General features: G+C 45.7%; 1 protein-coding gene across 1 annotated transcript; it reads left to right on the forward strand.

Moving 5' to 3' along the window:
* Positions 1-897: 897 nt before the first annotated feature.
* Positions 898-18,793, forward strand: LOC122903611 (transmembrane protein 132B-like). Its single transcript, XM_044244404.1, is given in 7 exon segments — positions 898-1,066; positions 13,120-13,210; positions 14,241-14,449; positions 14,452-14,483; positions 16,567-16,754; positions 17,667-18,161; positions 18,163-18,793. Coding segments are annotated over 7 exon segments (1,815 nt in total).
* Positions 18,794-23,235: the final 4,442 nt, after the last annotated feature.

Below are 23,235 nucleotides of genomic sequence, written 5' to 3' on the forward strand. Positions count from 1 at the left end.
AGACATCTTTGGTGCCAAAAAGGTGATTTTATTAAAGCACGGGGACAGGACCCGTGGGCAGAAAGAGCTGACCTGGGTTGTGAGGAGTGGCTGATTCTATGCCTGGGAGATGGGGGAGGTAGGAGCAAAGGGAGGTGTCCAAAGGCACTTTCATAAGCTCAGAAAGACTGTCGGATGCCGGGAGCCTGGCTGTTGCCAAGCGAAGGTCGTCTCTCTTCTAGTATAAGGCACTCACCTGAGGACAGCTGGGAGCTTTCTGGAGGAACCTCGTACTCTTCCTATTACAAGTCCTTGTCAACAGGCTGCAGGTTACAACGAAACCTAACTTGCTTACACGCCTTTCTGCTTCTGTTTCCCACATCACTCACGGAGGGGAGGGTCATGTGAGGGCTCCAGGAGATCAAGTCTGTGGGCCTCCGGAAGTCAGGTTATTGGGAAGAATGGTTTTTCCTGCAGGACAGTGAACTCTGTTAGCCCACCATTTATCTTTCCTTCCCTTAGCATTAGGGCAGCCTGCAGTGCCTGAGGAATGTCACACGTGTCCCACCTGGGAGCGGGGGGTGTGGCGGTCGTGGGCTGTTAACCTGTGCTTTGCCCTCAGCTTTGCCTTCTGTGCCCTTGTCCCAACTACACGTGATGTGACCTCGGGCAAGTTGTCCCGTCTGTCCAAGCCTCTGCTTCTTCATCTTCCCGAAGTCCTCTTTCTGTTCAATTGACACGTCTTATTTGCTTTTGAGTTTTTATTTACCAATTAGTTTGAGGAATGACTCTCCGGTGCCTGGTTTTCCCTGAGTCCTTTCATCGGTTACGTAAAGGGAGGGCTGCCACAGTACTTCGGGATACAAGGGATAGTATCCTCCTTTCACAGTGACGAAGGCTCCGGGGGTAGACCTGCCCATGTCATCCGGGTACCAGACACCTAAACGGAGGTTGGCCTCCCGATTCGCCCTGCCCCAGAGTCTGAGTTTGGTCAACTGTAAGCCACCACCCAAGCTGACGGGAATCAAGAAACCCTTGGTGAACCTCAAGGACTGTTACGTTGGGGCATGTATCTGTGGAGGGCCCTGTGAGTCGGGATGGTACCCCAGCATCACAGGAGGTGCCAAAGGACCCCAGGGAGCATGCCGAGACCCATCAGGGTCTTTGAGCCTCTGGGGAAGTGTTTGGAAACCCAGCGGATGCATCCAGAGTGGGGGCATTCACACGGGGCAGGTTTCTCTCTTCAGTGCGTTGCTGAAGAGGTAATGCAGAATGAGACAGAAATGAAACCAAACCAAACCAAAATCAAATGGGAAGCAGTTAGTGGGACTTTCTCTGGAAAGACAATATCCCATGAGACTGAATCAATACAAAGCTATCATATTGTGCATTATACACAGTTTCATTAAAAATTCAGTGGCCACACCGATCAATGAAGCTTCAGGGACCCAGGCCTGTCAACACAGAGGTCGCGGATTATGGAGAAGGAGACACCTACTCTCTGGGAAGAAGGAGATCTTTCAAGCCCAATCAATAGTCCCACACTCGCAGCATGCTAACCCCTAGAATGTTGATAGGGCTGTTTGCAAAAGCCAGGGCTAATAAGCTTTGCTGTTCCTTGGTTTAACTTTAAGATCCATCTGTAACATGGACCAAAAGGGAGCAAAACCAGGAAGGAGAGGAAAATGGTTTTCATATGCATTCCAGGGAAGACAGCGTATGGATGAAAATGGACTATTTGAACAAGGAAACTCTCCCTTTGTAGGGCAGGTGTTTTGAGGGCTGACTTGCAGAGATAAGCGGGTAGGTCTGCCTCACTGGGTGGAGTGTGGGTGTCAGCCTCAGGGCACGGCCTTCGCAAGGACTATTGGGAACCTTATTGTAAGTGATGAGTTTGAGCGAATTCAAGGTTTCTCCATCCTGACAGGTGAGGTCTGAGAACTGTTGTGAGGGTCTGTCCTGTGCATGGTAGGGTGCAGATCAGCTTCCCCAGCGTCCACTCACTTGATCACAGTGCCAACCCCTTGCCTGAATTGTGACAACCCAAAACATCTCCAGACCTTGCCCAACATTCCTCTTTACACTAGAGGTAAAATTATCCCTGGGCAAGAACCACTGAAATCTACTTCCAAGGTGGAGAAGAGGGGACTAGATCAGACCTCGTAAGCCCATATTTAGAAGTTTGGGGCATTAGGGATGATAGGAACTAGAGATAAAACTGTGGCCAGACACTTTCTGTGGGTTTTCTTGTTTCTATGCATTAACTTTACCTCTCCCAACAAGATGCTGAATAAAATAAAGACCGTGACCACAGTAGCTTCAGGCTCTTACCAGTGCAACTCTATGATAAGGAAAGAAAAGAATCTTTTCCAACCAAGTTCAGTCCAAAACTCCCATGGAAGGCTCTGGTCTAGCTTGGCTAACACATCTTACAGCAAGTGACTTCTGAACTGTCTGTGTTGGAGGGAGCTGAGGCACTCTGTTGGCTCACATGATCTCCTGTTGGGCAGGGCTTGCCTGCCAAGGAGAAAGGAGGAAACTTTCCTCATCCATCCATCCACCCATCCACCCATCCAACCACCCATCCATCCGTCCACCCACCCACCCATCCACCCACCCATCCACCCATCCATCCATCCAACCATCCATCCATCCATCCATCCTTCCACCCATCCACCCATCCATCCATCCAACCATCCATCCATCCATCCATCCATCCATCCAACCACCCATCCATCCGTCCATCCATCCATCCACCCATCCTTCCAACCATCCATCCATCTATCCATCCATCCATCCGTCCATCCATCCATCCATCCAACCACCTATCCATCCATCCATCCATCCATCCATCCATCTATCTATCTATCCATCCATCCATCCATCCATCCATCCATCCATCCTTCTATCCTTCCATCCTTCCAGCCAGCCAGTCAGCCAGCCAGCTGTCCATCCAGCCTTCCATCCGTCTATCCCTCCATCCATTCCTTATATACTTTGTGCCATTCCTTGTCCTTGGTGTGGAGGATGTAAAAATGAACAGCTCATTTGGGTCCTGCCTCCAATAGGTTTTCGGTGTGTTTTATTAGATGTTCAGCTAAAACTGGGACAGAGAGCTACATCATCTCGGCAGGTTTGGGAAATGGCTGAGAAGAGTCTGGAAGTAGATATAGGAGTTAGGAAGGAACAGAGGAAATTTGATGAGGAAGGCATTGAGAAATAAGGCATTCTCAGCATTGAAAAAGCATCAGCTAGTTGTCATTTTTGTTGTTGTTTTAATGTCTGATCTGCTTAGGGAAATTGGGAGAAGACAGTTTTCTTGAAGCACAGTTAGCAGGAGAGGTGCTGGGACGTAATGCAGAAAGACAAATGTGAAGCTGAGCACAGGACTTTGGAGTTTACCACCTGGTCAGAGAGGAGTTACTGAGCATTGGTCATTGGGAGAGAGTTTTTGAAATTAACTGGAAATAATGAAATTCAGGCAGTAATGTAGATATAGATAAGAGAGAGGAAAGGTATTTCTGAGTTTCTCTTGCAAGGATCAAAATAATCCACTGGAATCCTTAAAAGGAGACCAGTGAGAAACACTGGTGACAATTTTGTTGAAGAGTTAAGGACTCAGACTAGAAAGAGCCTTAATATCCTCAAAACCTCTCTTCCCTGTGTCCCGTGACCATGACTGCAAGGGCCATGAGATCTGGATCCTGTCCGCATTTCCGACCTCCCTGCCCAGCCACTACACTCCTTTACCTCCCGTAGCTTCCTTTGTAGCATTTGCCACCAACGGACATTCCCCTTCAACTAGTGTATCTGCTTGGCTCTGACCATCTCCCACAACAGAACGTGATCCCTATGAGCTCGCATGTGTCTCTTGTTTGCTCTGTCTCCACGTCTAGCACAGCATCTGGTTCCTACAGAGTGTTCAATAAATATTCACTGAGCTTGTTCATTCACCCATCCATCATGCATTTATTCAATCATGAGTCAGTCATGCATATTCCCAGTCATATGTTCAGTGCACCATTTAATGACTGCCTTCTCCAGTTGGCTCATTAAAAAGAGCATTCTTTGTTGATATGTGGGTATTGGAAAGAAATAGTGTCTAAATTGATGAACAGAACCTGATAGCTATTTCAGTCGATGGTTCTGTGCCACAGTTTAGATTCTGCAAGAGGTCCCTTATGGGTAGTGAATTCCTCCCCGGTGGAGAATTCCTCCCTTTGACAGACAACCCAGAGAAAGAAGATACTGAAATGTTTTCTTCTGGGTGGGTAGAGACATCTGGATTGGAACCGCTCGTAATTGTGTGGAAGGTTTCTTCTCAGAATCATGGCTGTTGAAGATGTAGGAATTGGGATACCCAGACATTGCTGGTGGGAATGTTAATTGGTGCTGCTCCTTTGGAAAATGTTTTAAAAGATCCTCAAACTACTAAAGGTAGAGTTCTCAAATGACCCAGAAATTCCACTCCTAGGTATATATCCAAGAGAAATGAAAATAGAAGTCTGCACAGAAACCTGTGCATGAATGTTCATGGCAACATTACAGTATCAAAAAAAGTAGAAAGAACCCAAAAGCCCATTTTCTGATAGTTGGATAGGCCCATTTGGTCTATCCACATAAGAGACCACTCAGCTGTAGAAAGGAATGAAGCCCTGATCTATGTTACAACATGAATGAGCCTTGAAAACATTATGCCACATGAAAGAAGCCAGGCATATATTGTATAATTCTGTTTATGTGAAATGTCCGGTATAGAAAAATCTGTCAAAGCAGAGAGTCAATGAGTGGTCTCCAGGGGTTGATGGGAGAGAGGAGTGAGGATGGAGTCCAGTGAGTACATGGTTTCTTCTGAGGGTGGTGAAGATGTCCTGAAAGTGAATAGTGATTCCTGTACAACTGTGGATCTGCTAAAAACCCACTGACTTGTATACTTTACAAGGTGAGTTTTAGGATATGTGAATATATCTTAATTTTAAAATGTTTTAAAAATTTAATTTTTTTTAAATTTAAATTTTAAATCCTAATTTTAAAAAAATCACAGCTGAGGGGCATCTGGGTGGCTCAATGGGTTAAAGCCTCTGCCTTTGGCTCAGGTCAAGATCCCAAGGTCCTAGAATCGAGTCCCACATCAGGCTCTCTGCTCAGCAGGGAGCCTGCTTCCCTCTCTCTCACTGCCTGCCTCTCTGCCTACTTGTGATCTGTCTCTTTGTCAAATAAATAAATAAAAATCTTTTAAAAAAAATCACAGCTGACTTCTCATGCACATTAAGTAGTTTCCATGAGAGGACTATGGAGGATCTTAGGACATGGTCCCCTTTTGTCCATAAGGGGAGACAGTGTACACAGATAACTATGTGGGGCAGGAGTACTAAGGATCATTACCACAAAATAAAGAGAGTTTGATTATAGGGAGAAGTATGGATACTGAATTTTTTTTTTAAGATTGTATTTATTTATTTGACAGAGAGAGATCACAAGTAGACAGAGAGGCAGGCAGAGAGAGAGGAAGGGAAGCAGGCCCCCCGCTGAGCAGAGAGCCCGATGTGGGACTCGATCCCAGGACCCTGAGATCATGACCCGAGCCGAAGGCAGCGGCTTAACCCACTGAGCCACTCAGGCGCCCTGGATACTGAATTTTTTGTTTGAAATGCTGATTATGTGATTTTTGGCTCTCATGCAGAAGACATGGAATCATCAATTGTTGCTGCCAAGAAGCATCTTTGTTTTATGAGAATTTAAGAAACTTAAGAGCTTTCTAAAGAATTGGGACTTGAATTTGTAGCAAAAGTGAGAGAGGTAAGACACACATGCTATAGCTCCCTAGCTCCCGTCCAAGGAAGACATCACTAACTGATCCTTGCACACCTCTCCCCCAGAATCCAGATCCCTTCTCAGGACAAGTCCCCTTCCCTTCCCTCGCAGGGCCAGTGAGGATCCATCAACACTCACCAATGTGATGAAAACTTTCCCATTTCTGTTATAGTCTGTGGGAGTCAGGAAAAGTGTCTAATAGAGACTGGAGCATCATATTGGTGAGGGGCACATTTGTTCTAGATGGTTTCATACCTATCTTCATTTTCTTCTCTGGGTATTGTAGTCACACTGTCAAAGAGAGCATATGCTCACGTCTGTAGAACAGCCATTCTTAAGGCAAATACAGTCCCAAGACTTGCTTTGTTCGGCCAGTGTCATGTCTTACTGTTTTCCTATTAGAGACCAGTATTGAAATCTGATAGATTTCACTCTCAACCTGGATGTCCTGCCTCTTTTGGAAAAAAAAAAAAAAAAGAGTATGCCTAAAAAGGCAGAGCCAACATTCCTCCATGGACACAATTCATTCTAGGTGCACTGGTCACGTCCCTTGGGTGAAACATGCTCATTCTGGTTTGGCTGGTCTCAATACATACATTGCAGCCAACCTGGCGCTATGCTGTTGCTCTGAGCCATGCAGGGCTCTGTTGTGTTGTGTTGTGTTGGGCTGGGTTGGGTTGTGTTGTGTTGGGATAAGTTGTGTTGTGTTGTGTTGTGTTGGGTTGGGTTGCGTTGGCTTGTTCTTACTTCACTAGTCAAAACAGTACTTCATGCCACTCTATTATTCATGAGAATTTATGGGTAAATTATCTTCTTGTAAATTAAATTATACTATGGTTGTACAGATAATATGATGGTGAGTTGGTTTTTTATCACTAGTGTCAATCTAGGTGTTCCATAAAGGAAGAAACCACAATAATTTCACCCTGGCCATATGGGGAGGTGGCAGGGCTCTGGGAACAGTGGCTATGCCACACCACCTAATCAAGGGTCATGGCAACTGAGGAGCTCAGTGCTTTAGATAGAATTTTCTCAGGCAGCTCAAAAAATGTCTCTTGTAGGCAAGGATGTCATTAGCCTCTATTCATGGTGAAGAGAACACAAGCTCCATCAGTGGTACAGCATTTTGTAATGCTGAGCTCATTGCTTCTACATCAAGAATTTCCTCAACCCACGGAATGGGAGAAGATATTTGCAAATGACAGTACAAACAAAAGGTTGATATCCAGGATCTATAAAGAGCTCCTGAAACTCAACACACACAAAACAGACAATCATATCAAAAAATGGGCAGAAGATATGAACAGACACTTCTCCAATGAAGACATGAAAGCTAACAACACATGAAAAAATGTTCATCATCACTAGCCATCAGGGACATTCAAATTAAAACCACATTGAGATACCACCTTACACCAGTTAGAATGGCCAAAATTAGCAAGACAGGAAACAACATGTGTTGGAGAGGATGTGGAGAAAGGGGAACCCTCTTACACTGTTGGTGGGAATGCAAGTTGGTGCAGCCTCTTTGGAGAACAGTGTGGAGATTCCTCAAGAAATTAAAAATAGAGCTTCCCTATGACCCTGCCATTACACTACTGGGTATTTACCCCAAAGATACAGATGTAGTGAAAAGAAGGGCCATCTGTACCCCAATGTTTATAGCAGCAATGGCCATGGTCGCCAAACTGTGGAAAGAGCCAAGATGCCCTTCAAAGGACGAATGGATAAGAAAGATGTGGTCCATATACACTATGGAGTATTATGTCTCCACCAGAAAGGACGAATACCCAACTTTTGTAGCGACATGGACGGGACTGGAAGAGATTATGCTGAGTGGAATAAGTCAAGCAGAGAGAGTCAATTATCATATGGTTTCACTTATTTGTGGAGCATAACAAATGGCATGGAGGACAAGGGGAGATGGAGAGGAGAGGGAGTTGAGGGAAATTGGAAGGGGAGGTGAACCATGAGAGACTATGGACTCTGAAAAACAATCTGAGGGTTTTGAAGGGGTGGGGGGGTGGGAGGTTGGGGGATCGTGGTGGTGGGTATTGGAGAGAGCACGGATTGCATGGAGCACTGGGTGTGGTGCAAAAATAATGAATACTGTTACTCTGAAAAATTTTTTAAAAATTTAAAAAAAGTGGTGAAAATGAAAAATTTAAAAAAAAAATTAAAGAAAGTCTAAAAAAAAAAAAAGAATTTCCCCCTGAAACATAAGGATTTGGCTAGATCCTGAATTCCTGGTCCTCTTGAGGAAATAGTCAGTGAGAGTTAAGAGTTTGGAGGCCCAGCCTTCTGCAGTGAGGGGCATGTCTTGTGTCTGTTGGGTCCTGTCCGCAGGGGTCTTTCAAAGTTCCTCTCCCAGTCTCTTTGTGGACTAGGTGGTCATGAGACCACTGTTTGCACTGACTTCGGTCCTGGGACTCACAGGAATAAACTGTTTTTATGAGACCACCGATGCCTTATGCTGTTCTTAAATACTGTGTGACTCTCCGATTTCCCAAGTGCTTTTTTTGTTCTAAAAGAAATTTCGTAAGTAGCTTTAATAGAAATTCCAAAAATCCTGCAAAACTTTCTCTGATTTTCCCCCTTGAAAACCTGTTTATCCTGCCAAAATACCTTATGTGCTTTTGTGTGCATATGTGCCACTAATTTATAAGCAAACATCGAACATCTAAGCTTTGGCTTCAACATCTGTGCCAGTGGTGGCTAATTACTGGTGTCTCTCTCCAGCAGGCTCCGGGAGTGCGGTCGGCGCGGGCACAGGAGGCTGGGCAGGGACATATGCTGGGCTTTCACCAGATCAACAGCTCCTAATCCCTTCTGGGGCACCGTTTGATGAAAACAAAGGGCTTGGATCTTTTCCTAAGCTAACAAGCGTCGGTGGTGCTTTTAAAATCCCCTAAGTCAAGAGATGAGATGCAAACATGAAAACATTCTGCAGATAAGCGTATGCTAAGGCTTTGTACTGAGCTGTAGTCTTGGCCCGGAATGCTCTGAAGTTTCTATAAGGAGTAAGTTTTGGAAGATACTTATCTAGAAATAGCAAAGCATTATCGGAAGTATTCGGGGGCAGAGATTTTTCCCCTAGAGGAAAAAGACTAACGTGTTGGGTTTCTCATGGTGAGAGCCCATTAAATAGAATGCAGAGATGTTCTATGCCATCTAATGGAGGCAGACTGAGAGGTCTCAGGAGTCTTTCATGAAGATGTGTGTGTCCAAAATTAAGGTGAACAGTAGGCGCTTCTTGCCAGTCTGAGGTGAAAACAGCCAGTCAATATGTTCATCTTCCAAGCCCCTATGGGAGCTTTAGGGAAATATAATTAAAAACAGTCTCTTGACAAACCATAAGTGACTCTTAATCTCACGAAACAAACTGTGGGTTGCAGGGGGGAGGGGGGTTGGAAGAAGGGTGGTAGGGTTATGGACATTGGGGAGGGTATGTGCTTTTGGGTAAATTGGAAGGGGAGGTGAACCATGAGAGACTATGGACTCTGAAAAACAATCTGAGGGGTTTGAAGTGGCGGGGTGGTGGGAGGTTGGGGTACCAGGTGGTGGGTATTATAGAGGGCACGGCTTGCATGGAGCACTGGGTGTGGTGAAAAAATAATGAATACTGTTTTTCTGAAAATAAATAAATTGGAAAAAAAAAGTAAAAAAAAAAAAAAAAACAGTCTCTTCACACCCACTCAGAAAACCTCATCAAAAAGAGTAGGGGAGAAAGAAAATAATTGTATGATGGAATCAGTATTAAACCAGAATGTGATGTACATCAGAGCAATTTGCTAAGAAATTGCATAGACAGAACGAAATTCTGCCATTTTCTAGAGCCAAGCAGATCTAATCCATTTCATAGTTGTTCTTCCAATAAATCAATTTCTTCTTATTTTGAAATTTTATTTGCCCATACAGAACCCTGATTAGTTCACTAATTATAGCAGACTCTGTACATTAAGTGCTTAAGAGAGAGACTGTCCGACCTCGTGACCTGGGGACACATGCAGGCAAGGGAGAGCCTAGTAGGGGCAGGTTCCCTTGATTCAAGTCACTGCACTGAGCTGGCGATCCCCGGGCCGTCCCCTGGGGAGTTTAGCTGCAAGACCACGGAGATGGGTCATGAATTTCTCCCTGGTTCTTCATTCTTCCAGGTCCCAGCTACACAGGCTGCCTGAGAGACAAGGGTGTGTCTTCTGTCCTGTGTATTTGTGCTGAGAAAGTCACCCAAACTCCTTAAGAACCAGGTTTTGCCTCCAGGCGGCATGAGTTCACATCCTGACTCTGTGTCTTGGTAGCTCTGTACCCCTGATGAAATGGCCTCTCGGAGCTTCTCTTGGCGCATTACAAAAAAAGAATAATACCAACTTACCTTATACAAGCGCCATGAGGATTAAACGGATACAGTAAGTACGTGTTAAGTTCTGAGAACCTTACCCTGTTCCCCGTAGAGTGACGATTCTTAGCCCTGCTGCGATTTCAGCGGTCATTTGAATACAAGGCAAAACCAAAAATCGATCTAAGGGCGCCTTAAGCGGCAGAGACTAAACAGCATTTTTGCAAACAATGTAAAGAATATTAAATATCCTTTAGGTTTGCATGGAAAAGGACCGTTATCTTTTTTTATAGCACTTGCCTATCTTCATATAGGTGTGTGCATTTTTCGTGCACGTGTGAGAAACAGACTATCTGATTTTGTCGCTTTTCTTCCTCGATACGGAGCTTCACATCTGTCAGGTTGAAAGCAGTGCGTGGCCGGGTCCCTGCGATTGAAACAGATGGATACAGTGGCAAACTCGAGGCGGGGTGGGAGGGATGCATTCAGATGAAACTCCTGCTTTTCTTCGAAGTAACCTTGCGATGTTGCAAGGTGCAGATGCCAGAGGGGGCGTGCAGGGGTGAGTCCCCGCTCTGCCGCTTATAGCTCTGTGACCCTGGGCTCATAAATCATGCTGCCCGGTCCTGGCTTCTTCTTAGGCACTTGGGAATGATGATAGCCCTTCATATTCCTGTTCTATAACCCAAGGACTCTCTGTAACATAAATATGGATAATGCATGTGCAGTAAAACATTTATGTTCTATAAAATAAAATATACATGAAATAACAATAACCCATAAAGCATGCCTAGGATTATACCTATGCTATAGAACATAAATATACATAATGAATATAACATGCATGTAATGCATATGAATATAACACATGTTATATAAATGTAAAACATGCATGAAGTCCACAATAATTCAATAAAACCGACAAAGTATATGTCATACTATACATACATACTGTATATAGTACATTACTATATATCATTATAGGTTACATTTTATATTTATGAATATAATTACTATACATATATGCTACACGGACACAGAGTGCATACCCAGTACAAACCCTCTTCATGTGACAATGTGCGGTGGTAGATATTCACGTGAGACGATGAAGGGCACAGACCTAGCAGTTAGGCTACTACTGACCTTACGAGGACAAGTCAGAAGAAGGATCCCTGCTGAAACTGAGGGTAAGGAGGCCAGATGAACCGCCTGCCGCAGTCCTAGAAACATCCTTGCCTCCAAGAAGCCAGCTCCTTGTAACGAAGAATGATACTGGAAACCCAAAGAGCCTGGAGACGTCAAAGGAAAGCAGTGAATGGGATTAGAAAGATGTGCAGGGAAGGGCAGGGAACCTCAGGGGGGGATCACACACTACATGTATGAACACACATGGAAACATCTGTCGCTGCAGGGGGCCAGGGAGGGGCAGGTGGAGAAACACGGCTGGGAAGCCATGGAGAGCAGCCCAGGATCCTGGCCCGTGGGCAATGCATCTGCCCTCGCACCTACAGGGTGCCTGGGATTCCGCAGGCCCCTGCATCTGAGGCTTTTGGGGACGGGTGTCTCATGCTGGTGCAGGAGACTCAGGCTGGGAAGTGGGGGGTGCCCTTGACCATGGGAAGAAAATCCGCTTCCTGGAGGCTGAGCATCTTCTGAGATACCAGCTTCCTGAAGACAAACTTGTCACTCCTACTGAAACTGGGAGGGGCAGGGCTTCAGAGAAACGATGACCCACTACTTGCTATTTTTCAGAATAAGGAAGTTTTTTGTTGTTTGTTTTCTGTTTGGTTTGCTTCTGCTTTTCAGACTATCACCAGTGGAATACTTGGAAATCAACTTGGAATCCTTTCTCGGACCCTGGACTGAACCCCGGTGGCCCCATTCTCTCTCCCTACCCATCCTGCGCCTGCCCTGGGGCTGGGGAGGAGATTGGGACCTGCAGTGAGCCCTCCCTGTCCGCTGCACTGATCTTAGCAGGTGGTCTGAGGGTCTGCCTGGGGAAACCAGAGGCAGATGGGGGGGGGGGTGTTGGTTACAGTCACGTCACATCCTGGAGACAGTCAGGACCTGCCTAGTCTGCCAGAACATCCGGTGGGGGTGACCTTGAAGCCAAAATTCCCCCATACCTTGCTCCTACAACCGAAACTTTTCCTTAAATATGATTCATCTGGTCTGGAAAATATATATATTATATATTACACTGAAAAATTTAGAGCGGTAGATCTCGTGCTGTGTTCTTGCCACCAAAGTTATTATTATTATTATTACTATTTTTTTTTTTTTTTTAAAGCCAGGTTTCTGAAGTGTGCTGACAGATTGGGAGCTCTGGTTTCTCTGGGGCTGAAGGGCCAGGGGACTCAGGTTGGGAGTCAGTGAGCCAGATTCCCAGCTCCCTATCCCCACTGCTCCCTTTGCCAGCTGTTGGCCTGTGTTCCCTTTATCCAAACATTTGATCGGGAAACGCGGTGACCCACGTTCAAGCAGCATGCTTGCCGCTCCTTGGTTGCTAACATTGTCACAAAGCACAAAAACAGCAACATCAATTTGCTTTTATAATAGCTCTTCCGTAACAGGTGTGGTGAAGTCTATAAAGAGACACCCGGTATAAACACCCTGGAGGGAGAAAGAAGAAGAGGAAACGTCCCCAAATATCATCATCAATAAGAGATTTTTGTGGTTGTTTTTGCCTTGACTTTAGAAACAGCTATCAGCTCAAGGAACCAAGCGTTTCGGAGGCAATGAATTCCCCAGCATGGGGGCTTAATGAGAGAGCCCATAAGTGCCTGGGGCTACAGATCTGATTTTTTTTTGAGGCAGAAGCAAAGCTAAAATGAGGGGATGAAGTGCCTACCCTGTGTGTAAACAGAAAGTGGATTAGAGAGGAAGGCGTTTATGTCCTATGAAGTCTAACGGCCACTTAAGCGGCTGCGATTATTTGACAAGACAGTGTGGGCTGCTAACGGCTGCTCTGTTCTTGTCCCTCACCGCAGCTGGGCGGATTTCAATAGTAGAACAGAAGGGCATCCTGCTCCGGGACGGAAGGTTGCTGGGCGCTCTGGGGGACCCGTGGCTGGAAACCAGGTAAATGTGCAAAGTGACAGGAGCGATGGTGGCCGCTGATGTTCCCCCAAGAGCCAATGCCACTCTGGACACTGCCTGTGACACAGTGCACTGTTAAGAAATATGCATGTGGGTCTTTGTCTGTGGTTCCTGGCTCACGGGCTCCCCAAACCCTCGCGGTTTTCTAAGTGGGAGCAATTTTGAGCGTCTTTTGTTGTAATAGTTGTCCTCAGTGGGGAGTCATAGAGGTGGGATGGGTGTCGTGTTATTCCTAACGAGCCCCTTTCAACCACACAGGTGCAGGAACCATCCTCCCTCCCTGCCTCCCGGAGCTGAACTCCGCCGGGATCTCCCCTAGCACCTGTCCTCGCCATGTTGATAACACAGTCACTCTCAAATTTTACCCCTCCTGAGCGTCAGGCGCCAACTTCAAGTCAACGGGGGCCGTGCCCTTCCCCATCATGCGACAACCTCAGCAGAGGTGGGCAGCCCCGATTTCCCAGGGGAGGAGAATAAGGATCAGAGCACTCATGTCTCTTGTCTGAGTGAGGATGCAGGGGGGCCGTGAGGCTAGTTTGCATGTATTCTTGAGCTCAAACTACTGGTTCCCAAACTGCTGCCCCTTGGAATCACTGGGTTCTTTGAAATATGTGGATTCCTGGCTCCAACCCTTAGACACTCTGACTACATTGCTATGAAGCAAAAGGGGACCACGGGATCACCCCAGGGCGATTCTACCATGCAGCAAACCTCCCTCCTCGTCCTCCGGCTGCCTACATCTGCCACTTGAGGGAAAATACGTTGAAGGCAAGAGACAACGTCTGATTCCTGAATTCTGGGCGGGAAGCCACAGATCTGGCACCGGGGAAACACCCCACATGCCCGATGGCTGAAGGAGTCGTTAGTGCACCTGCGGGCGCACACGTTTGACCAGGCGAGGAGCCGGGTCCTGTCATTTCATGACCATAGCCCCACAGTTGCTGGAAAATTGAGGATAAAACACCCTGATGAAAAGTAGGCTCATTCTGGTTTGTGGTCACGGCCCACCAAGGGGTGGACAAGGAGAAGAAGGCAAGGGGTGCTCCCTCCAGCACCAGCATGCCACGGTGTGCGTCCTCACCGAGGTTGTAGCCGAGGCACCCGAGGTGAGTCAGCTGAGCTCCATGCTGGGCCCCGACTGGCAGCTGGACATCACCGACCTCATGGCCGAGTTCATGAAGGTGGAGGAGCCCAGATTCATGCAGCTCCAGGGAGGCAGGATCCTGGATAGGAGCCGGGGATGACCACCAATGGTGCCGCCGATTTCATGCACTGCTTGATGCTTTCCCCAAATTCTCAGCCCACTCTTTGCTTGTGTCCAGATACGTTAGTGTGAGTCGGTTCTGTGCAAGTGGGTTGTCTGTACGTGGGAGGGAGTCATGAATGCAATACACAGAATTTATCAGCCTGTAGATCGCACATTCAGAAATTCATGTCTAACCACAGAGAAGTTTCTGCAAATTAGAGATGATCTTGAGACCGGATTCGCATCCTTTCCCCAGAGGATGCTACATCAAGACACACAACAAAAGCAATCTTACATCCTTGGTATTAGTAGCTCTCAACCCCAGGGCACTCGGCGACGTCTAGCCACGTTTTGTTTCTCGTAGCTATTTACATGCACAGAGTTCCCCAATGTCGTGCTTTCTCGTTTCTTAGAGGATGATTGAAAATATTTCTTAGTTAATTTTAACAGGAGGGCTGTGAAGAGATTATAGAACAGATTATCTTTACAAAGTGTTTAAATATTCCTTGTCACGTCCCAATTTAGGGCTCACCCAAATGTGATTTTTGCACAAGCTCCTCTATTTGTACGACATTAGTCCAGGTCTGAATCCCTCTGGTTGCAAATTGATGTTTTATGAGCCGAAATGACTTTTAAAAGCCATTAAGATTCCTTTTTGTGCTGGAATTTCCCCAGCAAACTCAATGATGCTACAAGGATCTACAATTATTACGTTATAAACATCTACTCAAAGAGCAAAAATTAAGCAGGGGAAGAAGGCAAGACACCATTTCTCTAAATATTTTTAGTAAAAAAAGGTTGTCAAAATATAACTACTAGTTTTGAGGAAACTGTTACATTTTCTATGCTGTAATGGGCCAGCACCAACAGGGAGATAATATTCTTTAATTTGGGGGGAATTACCACTAAATTAAATCAAGCTCTTTGAAGAAAACAAATGACTAATATTGTATAAATCAAAGGAAGCAAAATATATTAGGTGGGTCTATTTATAGTTCCTTTTTTAAAAGATTTTATTTATTTGACAGAGAGAGAGCGATCATAAGTAGGCAGAGGGGGGCGGGGAGCAGGCTCCCTGCTGAGCAGAGAGCCCGATGCGGGGCTCGATTCCAGGACCCAGAGATCATGACCTGAGCCAAAGGCAGATGCTTTAACCCACTGAGGCACCCAGCTGCCCCTGTAGTTCCTTGTTTTTTAATGGAGGGTGTGTGATTAAACATTAAAAAATGCTCTTCTAAACCATCTGTATTTCAGCCAGTTGTCCTAGTCCTAGATCATCTGTCCTAAGATCATCGGGTGCAAATCTATTGTCTGACTAAAGTCAGGTTTGTCGACTTATTGCTCCTAGAGAGACCCCATACGGAGGAAATGTGGGAAATTGTATTGCACAAAAGAGATAGGGTCTAATGGGAAGCCAGCAAAGGCTGAGGACAGGTAAGACTAGTGTGAAGCACACTGTGGGCAGCTGAGCTGCCGGCATCAGTCTGGACCGTGCTGTGGACCCAAGGTCCTGCTTGCTCGTGAGACACATAACTCACGCACATGGGGGATGTTGCGTTATCTGAAATCCAGCATCCGAGTTAGAAATCAGATCTGCTTCTCTTTATCAAAGTAACTTAGGTCCTCAAGGTAAGAGAGGGAAGTTCATTCTGCCTGACAGCAGGATTTCAAAGAGCAAGGTTTCTGATAATCTTGGATTTAAGACAACAGTGTTTCTCAGGGGGTAAAAAGGTAGCAGTCCCCCAAATAAAAGGGTTATTCTGACACTTCCAGCAATAGCTTGTCCCTGGGAGGAATGTTTCCTGCTAATGTGGCAGCTGACTTCCCCTGTATCTGTCACTGCAGCTGGATAAAGGGAAAGGTAGGTTCCTGCTTTTTTTTTTTTTTTTTTTTTTTAATCTGAGCTATTTCCTACTTTCTGAAGCTTTCATTTAGCACTGAGAGCATACTTTGGGGTTTCAAGGAGGGTGGCAAACAAGTGACCTGCTTACAGAGCCCCACTCCTTTTAGTAGGCATTTAACCTTTTTCTTTCCTTTTTTCTTATTACTGATGTGTGCGACTGACCCTGGAGCTTTCTCGCTTCCTTCAAAGGTGCTCTCGCCGCTGTCCGACTCCATCCTGGCCGAGAAGACGGTGATCGTGCTGGATGATGGCGTCACCATCACAGACCTGGGCATGCAGCTGGTGGCCGGCTTGTCCCTTGCCCTGCAGCCTCACAGAGCAGACAAGAGAGCCATTGTCTCGGTGGTATTGGCCCAGGACGTTCTCCAGACCCCGCAGCAGGTGGGATTCCAGAATCCTTGAGTCCCTGGTCATTCGAGATCACCTCCCTCCCTCTCACATCTGCAGAGAAGCTCAATAGAGCACTCGTAGCTAGGACAGGAGACCCTTGAAAATCTGTTTTCTCTCCAGTCTGTCTGTGTCTGAGAAAAGTGCTCAGTACTTTGCGGAGATTGTCCTCTTAGATATTTCACACACTAACCATGTGTTCCAATACCACCCTGCAGTGGGTTACCATGATGGGGGGCTCTTGGTAGACCATGACCGAAGGTTCATGTCTTCTCTTTTCCAAAACAGGTAATAATCGGTACTTGCAAATTCTAGTTCTATTACTGAAAGAAGTATGGATAATAGGCACCAGACATCTGTTGTTTTGTATTAATTATGGACAACTTTAAACCTCTGCTCCATCTCTAAACTTGTAGCAAATCCATTGAATTATACCAAGGTCATTGTGTCCTTCAAGCATGCCAGTCCCCATAATACATCTTTCCTCAGATACTTCAAATGAGCATGTCTTTCTAATAAAGGATGCCTGGAGTGATATTTATCTTGAATAGTAGCATGATTAGCTGCACCTGAAATCTATTCAGAAGCATCCTGTGATCTTTCAAACTCTTCGGAAAATTCAAAGTTGAATTCCGTTATATGACATTCACTAAGTTAATATACACAGGACTACGGTAAACAAATTTGCTCCTCACACTAGTGCAGTTACAACCCATTATTTATGCCAGTTAAATGTATGATAGCAACCAATCCCGATTCTAAAACACATTTATTGTTCTCCGCCTGGGTATTGGAGACATATCTCGTAATAAACCACATGTGCGGTTTATAAATTTGCGTATGTGCTTATAAATTTGAAGGAAATAAATTGTCACATAAAGTTTTAATTTCATTTTTCTTAGTTGTTGGATTTTGGTCAGTGATGGTTTGGTGATACCCTTAGACATTTATGACCCCAAGGATTTTTCAGTTACTGTGTCATCATTGGGTGAAATGGTGGTGTCTGTCCAGGCAAATCTTCAGTCTAGAGGGCTGGTGGTGGTTGCACAGGGTGAAGGGCAAGAGCCCTTGATTAAACTAGAAATGATGATTAGTGAGCGCTGTCAGAAGACCAAGAGGAAGAGCATTCTTGCCATGGGTAAAGGAAATGTCAAGGTCAGATTTGAACCAAATATTGATGAGCACCAAGGAGGCACCAACAACATTGAGGGCATCAGTTGGGAATACAAAGACCACCTCAGTAATTCCATAGAGCATGAAGGGAACCAGGAGGGAACAGATAAGGAGTGGTTCCAACATGGCGCCTGTGTTAGCCACGAAGAACATAGCGACAAAAGCACAAAACCATGGTCTTCCCAGGAAGGAAAGGAAAAGAAGTCACTCAAGACTGGTGGCTCACGCCTTCACAAGCTTCCCCACTCAAGGGAAATTACCAGAACCCAATAATCCCAGTGACCTGACAGTGACCTCAGGGGGGTTGACTGACTTGGAGATCGGCATGTACGCTCTGCTCTGTGTCTTCTGCCTGGCCATTTTGGTCTTCTTGATCAACTGTGTGACATTTGCTTGGAAATACAGACACAAAAGATTCGCCATGAGCAAGCAAGGCAACATCCCCTATTCCCATGACTGGGTCTGGCTTGGGAACGAGGTGGAACTTCTGGAGAACCCTGTGGACATCACCCTCCCATCAGAGGAGTGCACGACCATGATAGACAGGGGACTACAGTTTGAGGAGAGGAGTTTCCTTCTCAACAGAAGTTCCCAGAAGACCTTCCACAGCCAACTGCTCATAGACTATGTCTATGAGAAGGACTTGAAAAGTGAGCCTCTGAATCCATCGGGCCCAAAGCAGAAGTGAGTCAAGTTTACGTCCTATACCACCATCCTCCTGGAGGACAGCGGCCCGTGCACCAACTCCATCCTGTTTGACAGTGAGGACAACATCAAGTGGGTGTGCCAGGACATGGGGCTGGGGGGCCCCCGGGACCTCAGAAACTACATGGGAAGGCTGCAGGACCCCATGTGAGCTCCTTTCTTACTTTCGTATTCACCTCTATGCCTTCTGTTTTTGGAACGGTGGAGCAGCGAGTTTGTTCAGCAATAGGGGGTGATTTAACAAAGCTTTGTTTCTGAGCAGGTGTCAGAGTCCCGGAGAACAATAGCAGCTGGGTTGTAAGCCAGGATGTGATTTGCCTCTAGGTCAATTACAAGGAGATTTTGGGAACCTTCTGGGACAACATTTTTACCTGATTTCTGGGACCAGCTCAGTGTAAGGAGCCTAGAACTCATGGATGTTACCCGTTGTCTCAGGGCAAATGGCCACTGGGAGTTGGAAAGAATTTGGGAGTTGATATTTCTATTCCTGGGTCTTCCTAAAGCACAGTGGACATCATTTGTGCACAGCCTGAGAGTAGACATATGCAAAAGATAACTGAATGTAACCCTTATTTGCAGTGAGTACTGCTCTTGATGTATGTATGCAAAGGTGCAGCTGGGTGCCAGGGGCGTGCACTGCACAACAGTAACAGGGAATGTCTCATTAAATTCTGTGCCCTCAGCTCCTCATTCTCCTCACCCTACTCCCTGCCCTGTGTGTGTATGGAAACTAATTTCTCTGGCTTCTGGAGTTCTTTTGCAAACATTATCAAGGAAAAAAAAAAAAAAAAAAAAAAAAAAAACAACTAGTTCTGTCTTCAAGATCTGTTGATTGTTGTACAAGTTTTATAGCCCAGGCTCTGTCATGTCTTGCCATTTACTGAGTGTCCATGCTGGATGTCAGTTTTCTCCACCTGTCGTCACATCACTGTTCAGGGCAGTATGTAAATTCATACTCGTACTTTATCTGTCCTGGTTTTCCTTGTTGAAATGTCTTGTATCTGAATTGGACAAGAGGTTTTACTGAATAGAAGAGTGTCAATAAAGGAGTGCTGTTTAACAAAGAAGTTGTACATGAAGTTTTCTTTTTCACATGAATTCTGGGGAAATGTTGACATCACCAACACATTTATTTTGTTTCCTCTGACCGTGGTAACTTCATGGGGGACTGATGGGGCTCATTTCTTGGGGGTTCCAATCTCTCAAACTTCTTTGGGCTGTATTTATGAAAGCGCTGTATGAGCAACAATTTTTTGCACCCAATCTGAACTCTAAAAATAGTATTTATGTGCACAGAAAAGGAGTTGCCAAGGAAACAGTTGCAGATGAAGCTTGCCATTTGTTTGAGTAAGGGTAAAAAGAGATAAACAGAATGATAGTCCAATCTAACAGTCTGTAGACGTCCATCCACCCGATGACCAGGAAGATATTCAAAATTGCTTTTGTGGTAGAGACAAAACACTCACAGGATGTCCAGAGAAGGGATGTGAATAAGTGTGTGAGGGGGCACACATGCACGTGCGTGCACACACACACACACCACGGGCACACACACACACACACACACATCACAAAAGCAAACAGCTATTCCAAGATCAAACTATTGTTAGGAAAAACATGGCGGCTCTGGATCAGGAACGAGGAAAGAAACCTCATGTTGCACTCATATTGCAACGAGGAAAGAAATCTCATATTGCTCGATTCTTGTATAACTTATAAAATGGTATTGGAGGAAACAGAGGAAATGGTCTGAAGTAAAAGAACTTAAAGGTAGGAAGATTAAGTACAATTTTTATTTATTAAGATGAAATAGCTTCTTATTTGGATTTGGGGCTAGAGTAGCCCTTCTTAGTCTTGGCTAAGCCATTTATCTCCAAGAAACAAACTCTTTGGAAGGTATATTAAAAATTCTAATTTTTCTTATTCTTTATTGATGTAACAGATAACAATCTGTTCAAAATAATAGCAACAACAACGTTGTTGCTTCCATACAAGAGAAGTGAATGGTAGCAGTGGTCCAAGGGTGGAAGACAGGAATTCAGATTTTTAATTTTTTTTTTTACTTTTCAGCTGAATCTGTAGTGTTTTATTTCTTTAAAAGAGGCAGATCGTAAGCGAAAATGACAAAGCTAGCATCTTAAATTCCTGTGGCCCTTACAGTTTGGCACCTCATTATTATTCTATGGTTTCAAATTATTTTGTCATACAAATTTCAATATGAAAGAAGGAGTTTAGGCCAGCACCCAGTAGAGAATGACTGCTTCAGAAATGCTGCTATTATTCTGACACTGCCTTTCAGATGCAACCCTCTTATCTTAACCAGTTCTCCCTCCCGCCTTTGCTCTCTTATCCATGGGGAGGACAGTGTCTTGTCCCCTTTGCTTCCCTCGGTAGAGTCTTGCATCCTGGCTGTGCTCATAGCGAGCTCACAGGCCAGCAAGGGTAGACTTGCATATCTAAAGACCAGTTCTAAGAAACGGGGTCCACAGGAGCAGGAGTGGAAAGTTGCTGCAGAGTGATCTCAGGTGGCTCTGTGACCCCAAACGGCAATGACTCAGGTATTCCCAGTAGAGCACAACATCCTGTCTGTACCGTCCTCCCTCAGGGGGGCCGTCTACACCAGCTCCCACTGTGATCTTCCTGTATGCCTTGTCTGTAGCTTGCCTGAGTGTTTATAAACAGGGACACATCACTGAGCCTGTCCCCAGGAGCTGGAGTTCTGAGTCTTCTACATGTTATTACTGGGGTTGAGAACTGAGGCTGGCAAAGCTTGGAGAATGAAGCCAGGAGCCAGCCCAGAGTCATTTGATGTAAAATTAAAAGACGCTGCACTGTGGGCATTGTGCCTCTAAGGCATTGTCTCCAGGATTGTCAAGGACATAGGTGTCTGTTGTAAACTATGTAGAAAACATATGTATATGTAAAGAAAAAAAATAAAATGGTCAGAAGTAACCAGTCACAAAAATGACAAAGATTATTTTAAAAGACTTACACTTGTTAGAAGAGCTTCTTTGTTAGCCTTGGTGTAATTGTGTGTCTTTTGCTGGGTTTTCTGCAAAGGAGGTGGCCCCATGGTGCGTGTGGAGAGAAGTATATGCTAATCCTAACATCATTATTCTAATAAAGTCTGCGCCTTCTCCAAGTTCTCTTATCTCCATTTGGATCCTTGACATTTGGCTCCCGCGTAACAGGGAATTCACTTCTGAAACAGGAACGTCTACACTCAAGTTACTGGATGAGTCATGCACAGTCGGCCAGGCATGTCCCCTGGAAAGGGGACTTCGTTGGGTTGGGGAGCAGGGGTTTGCATGGTGGGTGGAGAGCCAGCGGATGTCAGCTCACAGGGGAGGATCCTGCTGCAAGCAGCCTGAACAGCGGGTTTGGCTTGGTGCAGGGCAGACACATGACAGCGCTGGCCATCGGAACTGGGAACAGAGCCACCCCTGAAAAGGACTTTGTGGAGACAGATGATGTGCGGACGCTCAGTGAGACACAGTCGCTCCCGGGCAGTCACATCTGCTGCTTCTGCTAAAACCCAGTCACCATAAAGCCAAAAATTGGACTGGGGCTGGGATCCCCCTTTCCGGACTGCCGCTCTCTCTCCTATGTCTGTGGGGGGGTGTCATATTTGCTAAGAAGCAAAAGCATAAACATTTTGGTTTGAAACCACAGGGACTCTAAATGTCCCTGAACTTTGGCATCGACGCTCATCAAGTTAATACAATTTCCCTGGCATTGTATCATCGGCTCCAAAAGTTTCTTGCTAATTAGAAGCCATGGGCTATCTTCACTCTTGTTTCCCATCCACATAACAGACATTGCATAACCCAGCGTGGAAAATGGACATGAATGATGACTTCTGGAATGCACCTCTCTGGGGTCCCATGTTGTTTGCCTAAATTGAGCAGGATTTTAGTGTTTGAGATACTCGAATTGTGGGTCTGAAGAAACAATTCCATCCAAAGCGTGGTATAGATTATATGCCTTCTGGTACTCCAGGATGGTGTGGTTTGGGTTAATTCTGGTTAATTCATCTTGAGAACAGCCCAGTGTTGGGCATTCTTGAAGGTGTAGAAGGTGCAGAGAGAGAACCACCTAGAACACTGTGCATGCAAGAGGTCTGTCCCCTTGGTCTAGAGAGGGACGCTGTTTTGGAGACCAGACTATGGGGAGGGGACTATGGGGAAGAGACAGTGGAGTTGCAATCCACAGACTAAGTTCGGGAGAGATTAAGAACAGAACACACTTGACGTTTTCCCTAGGGGTAAACGGCACCCAGCAGCCCCCAGAAACACCATGTGTACGGAGAGAAATTGGCTGCCTCACTTTCATTTTGCAAACGGACCAGGTCAATCCAGACTGAAACCATCCTTCAGTCTCTCCAGAACACCTGGGAACCAGCATCGAGGCGAGCGGAATGATGCGGTATTGGCTTCAATGCCACTTCTGTGGCTGAGTTTTCCTGTGACGTTAGGTAACGGAGAAGTCTGCTCTCTGTGTGTTTTGGGCAGAATGCTGGTTTCACCCCCTTTTACCAGCAGGTTGTGGGTGTGGGAGCGCAGGTGGGGCCATCAGGGGCCGACCCCATCCAAC

This window comes from Neovison vison, chromosome 3 (genome assembly GCF_020171115.1).
Source record: "Neovison vison isolate M4711 chromosome 3, ASM_NN_V1, whole genome shotgun sequence".
In the NCBI taxonomy this organism is placed as follows: Eukaryota; Metazoa; Chordata; class Mammalia; order Carnivora; family Mustelidae; genus Neogale; species Neogale vison.